Source organism: Penaeus vannamei, chromosome 17 (genome assembly GCF_042767895.1).
Source record: "Penaeus vannamei isolate JL-2024 chromosome 17, ASM4276789v1, whole genome shotgun sequence".
Classification (NCBI taxonomy): domain Eukaryota; kingdom Metazoa; phylum Arthropoda; class Malacostraca; order Decapoda; family Penaeidae; genus Penaeus; species Penaeus vannamei.
Genome location: NC_091565.1, coordinates 8,884,355 through 8,889,354, shown reverse-complemented (window position 1 = coordinate 8,889,354; position 5,000 = coordinate 8,884,355). Strand labels below are relative to the sequence as shown.

The following is a 5,000-nucleotide window of genomic DNA, read 5'->3' as shown; positions in this document are numbered from 1 at the left end:
CGCAGAAACAAAGAAGAACGACGAGGAAAAAGAGAGCGGGCGGGAGAGGTGGCGCTTTGAAGACAAGTTTATAGAATGGGAGTGGATGATAGGGAATGAGGAAGAGGAGAATAGACAAGGGGAAAAAACGGAAATAAGAGGCAAGGGAAGAAGAACGGGGAAGGATGGGGAAGACGGCGAATAGGAATGGGGAAGGAAAAGATCGTGAAGAAGGGAGAGGCGAGATGAAAAAAGGGCACAGTTGCAAAAGGAGAATTAGTAGGAAGAGAAGAGAGGGGATTGGCCTCGGAATTTGCGAAGGAGAGGCGTAGGGGAAGAGGAAGGAGAAGGGAAAAGATGGAGCGAAAATAAGGGGTATTTAAGGAGTGGGAGGGGAGGAGAGGCTCTGTGGGCGCGGGTTGAATGAAAGAGGAAGAGAGAAGGCATGGGGAAAGCGAGAGAGAGGAAGAATGAAAGGACGAAAGATAATGCAAACACTCTCGCAAACATAATAGGACGAACACACGCGCGCACACACGCACGCACGCATACACGCACACGCACGCATACACGCACACACACGCATACACGCGCACACACGCATACACGCACGCACACACGCACACACGCACGCATACACGCACACACACACACACACACACACACACACACACACACACACACACACACACACACACACACACACACACACACACACACACACACACACATGGAAACACACACACACACACACAAACACACACACACACACATGGAAACACACACACACACACACACACACACACACACACACACACACACACACACACACACACACACACACACACACACACACACACACATGGCACACACACACACACACATCACACACACACACACACATGAAACACACACACACACACATGAAACACACACACATAACACACATGACACACACACACACACACACACACACACACGTACACACACATACACACATACACACACACACACACACACACATGGAAACACACACACACACATGGAAACACACACACACACATGGAAACACACACACACACATGGAAACACACACACACATGACACACACACACACACATGAAACACACACACACACACATGAAACACACACACATAACACACATGAAACACACACACACACATGACACATATGAAACACACACACACATGAAACACACACACACACACACACGAAACACACACACACACACACACACACACACACACACACACACACACACACACACACACACACACACACACACACACACACACACATGGAAAAACACACGCGGAAACGCACACAGAAACACACACACACACATACGTACACGGAATCTAAAAGATATAAAACTAAGAAAATAAAATGTAGTTGGATAATGATTAAGAGATAAAGATAGATTAGGTGAGTAGATAATCGTTTCAAGACATAAAGGTGCAGATTGGCCAAGGGAAAACTCAGAAGGAGATTAACCGAGACGAGAGGAAGAGATAAAGGAAGAGAAACGGGGAGGCGGAGAAGGAGAAAGAAATTGGTCGGGGCAATGTTATTAGGGTACAAATGCACCGAAAGGTTACCTCGGGCACGGTGCAGCGCGGATCCAGACGGTACTTAATCCGAGATGGAATTCGGGATCCGAGTGGGTGTTCGACCTCGAGGGAAGCGCCAGGAGATCTCGCTGTCTGCCCCTTGTCTGTCTGTCTGTGTTTGTCTGTCAGGATGCCTCTTCGTCTCTCTCGCTCTTTGTTGTAATCTCATCTCATCTCTTTCTCTCTCTTTGTTTCTCTCTCTCTCTCTCTCTCTCTCTCTCTCTCTCTCTCTCTCTCTCTCTCTCTCTCTCTCTCTCTCTCTCTCTCTCTCTCTCTATGTATATATAATATATATATATCTTTGCGCATGTATGTATGTGTGTATGTATGAATGAGTGAGTGTGAGGGAGAGGGAGAGGGAGGGAGGTGGGGGTACATTTTAGGTAGAATAAAGAAAGGTGAAGAGGGGTGAAAAGACAAGAACAAATAAACACACAAGCGTCTCTTTGTTTGTGTGTGTTGCCAGTGTTCACCGACGAGTGGCTTGCCGACCCTGTTACCAGGTCTTTTCCAAGGATCTTCGTGCATGTATTGAGACAGTATTTTTTCGTGGTTCTGGAAATTATTTTTATTGTGCTTTATGGCATTCGTGTGGAGAGCGCATGATTTATAGGATTGTGACCTTTTTTCCTGGTAGTGAAATATGGCGCGGCTGCTGCGTAGATTTATTAACATTTATAATTGTATGTCATACCCGTCTGTACCTTGCAACTAACGTGACATTTTCTTTTGTCTTACAGATACTGTGATGGCTGTAGGTGGATAGACTAGAGCCGCCGGCAGGGCGACCTGCAGTACCCACGCCCACTTAGTGTGCGCCCACCTTCCCTCCTGACGCCCCCAATCTCCCTATCAAGTGTTGTGCTCAGAACCCATGGTCCAAAGTTGCGTGTTCTCGAAGTGAAGCAGAAAAATGAATAGTGATTAATAGTGAATTATATGTGTTTGGAACCGACGCAGCCCGTGAGAAAGTGTCGCGTCGTGCCGGGCTCTCGAGGCCTCGCGTGAGTGACCGGTGGTTGTGAATGTTGGTTGTGCACGGGCGCGCGGCGAGCGAGGGGAGCACACGGGCGGGGCAGTGTTATAACCGCCCACGGGTGGAGTGCGAGAAGGCGAGCGTGACGGGTCGTGGGCACGAGAGGCTGCTTTTCTCGAGGCCCTAGCTATGCTCTCTGCGCCCGCCCCTTGAGCAGGCATGGGTGGGTCACCAGCTGTGCTCCTGCTTACATGATGGGTATATTGGGCGTGTGAAAAATTGGGCTGACGCGGGCGTGAGGGCCCCGTGGTGTGGGTGGGCATGGCTCGGCGGGGCGGCGACGCGGCCAAGCAGGTGGTGGTGTCTGTGGTGGGCGTGTCGGGCGGCGAGAGGGAGAAGGGCGTGACGGGCCTGGGCAAGTCGTGCTTGTGCAACCGCTTCACCAAGCACCAGGCCGACCAGTACTACGTGGACCACATCTCCGTTCTCTCGCAGGTGAGTACGTCGGCTCCGTCACTAGGGATGGGGAGTTTCATTCAGATGAATTATGTATATGTATATATATATGTATATATGTATATATGTATGTATATATGTATATGTATATGTACATATATGTATATATATGTGTGTGTGTGTGTATTTGTATTTATATTTATATTTATATTTATATTTATATATTTTTATATTGATATTGATATTTACATTAATATTTACACAAAGCCACCTCCCCCCTCCCCAAACATTTATTTTCTCTCTCTCTCCTCCTCCTCCTCTTCCTCCTCCTCCTCCTCCCCCCACCCTCTCTCTCTTTCTTCCCTCTCGCTCTTTCTTCCCTTTCTTTCTTCTCTCTCTCTCTCTCCTCCCTTTCTCTCTCCCTACCTGCTTCCCTTCCTCCCCCCTCTCCCCCCCTTCTCTCCCTCCCTCCCTCCCTTTTTCTCTTTCTCTTATTCTTTTACTTTCTTCCTTTAGACCAAATATTATGACATGCACATAAATTCATTCAGTTGCGTCTCACTCCAAGATGGTTTCTCCCTAGTGAGTGGGAGAGTGAGGGAGTGTGGGTGATAGAGAGACAGACACAGAGATAGACATAGACATAACAGGCTAATTACGGCCACCCAGTCCAAACGTTTCTTAATTAAACCTCGGCCGAATGGTGGAACGATCCCGTGGGTGATTGGGTGTGCATTCGGCCCCCGTGTTCGGTTTTCCGTCATCTGCGAGTATTTCAAGAAAGAAAAAATAATAATGAAATAAGGAAATGAATATTAAATATCCCCCTTGCCGCCTCTTCCACCATACTCGTCCACCTTCAGGACGAGGGTGATGGCGACGCTCTCGGGAAAGGCAGTGTTGTCGTCTTCGTTGCTGTGGCGTGTCTTGTTTTTAGCAGCTGTTCTTTTTCATGGTTTTGAGGCGCGTCTTGTTCTTAGTAGCTGTTCTTTTTATGATTTGGCTTTCTTTTGACGTGAAGGAAAGTATCGGTCTTGGATTAAGGTCCGCATAAGAATGGACGAAGGAACTTGTGGGACGGGACGGGTGAGGCCCCGCATTTGCCTTTCCTCTCGTAGTCTTTTGGGGGCAGCCTTGCTTTGGTAAGATCAAGATATCTCCTTCAGATAGCCATGGTACGCATTCTAGCAAGCGGCGGCCGCACATTGGTATTGCAAGTTGCATTCCTTGAGGGTAGGGTGGGGTGGGGGCGATCCCGTGTCGTATCATGACCTAACGCCCAGCTGAGTTTTGTGCCGGTCATGGTTTATTAATAGTTTGTAGGGGTTTATTTGTGGACACTTTTTTCCATCCTCTTATTTCTTATTTTGAGTGTGCCCTCGCCGTGCTCACCGAGATCCACCGATTAAAAACGAAAATACGTCTTTTTCGTTGACTCCGCGCTGGCTGGCAAGGACGCCGCCGAGCACGTTGTGGCAGCGCATTGTTTACATTTTAGCCCCGCTGTGATACTTTGACCTTTGCTATTGGATGGCAACCACTTGGTCCAGACATTTTGGTCGTGCTGTTTTAGCAGGAATTCCTCGGGTTGAATTCGTGTGTTGTACGTGCAGTGTTGTATTATTGATGATTTTCTTTGTTGGGCGGCTTCTTCATTATCTTTTTTTGTGACCGTCAGTTTTATTCTGACTAATTCTCGTTCCATTTTGGGATGGCCTTTTCTTTTCTTCTTCAGGATCAATTATTCACACTTGACGGCAGATTTGTACATCCTTCCCGGTATTGCTTTTTATGTGGATTCCATGGAAATTCCGAGGCGGTAGGACATGAGTGTGCTTAGGATTCTTCCCTCCCTCCCTTCATCCTGTCCTCCCTTCTTCCCCTCCTCGCTTCTTCCTTCCCTTCCTTTTTCCTTGTTATCTTCTTCCTCCACTCCTCCACTTGGGTTCTGACTCTC

At 48.0% G+C, this 5,000-nt stretch overlaps 1 protein-coding gene across 1 annotated transcript in view; it reads left to right on the top strand.

Annotated features, from left to right (window-relative positions):
• RhoGAPp190 (Rho GTPase-activating protein 190) overlaps positions 1 to 5,000 on the top strand; it is a 230,601-nt gene that overhangs the window by 100,180 nt on the left and 125,421 nt on the right. Inside the window, exon 3 of the mRNA XM_070131880.1 lies at positions 2,352 to 3,082. Coding sequence (XP_069987981.1) covers positions 2,909 to 3,082 — 174 coding nt within the window. The 5' untranslated portion in view covers positions 2,352 to 2,908. The remainder of the gene's footprint in view (positions 1 to 2,351; positions 3,083 to 5,000) is intronic.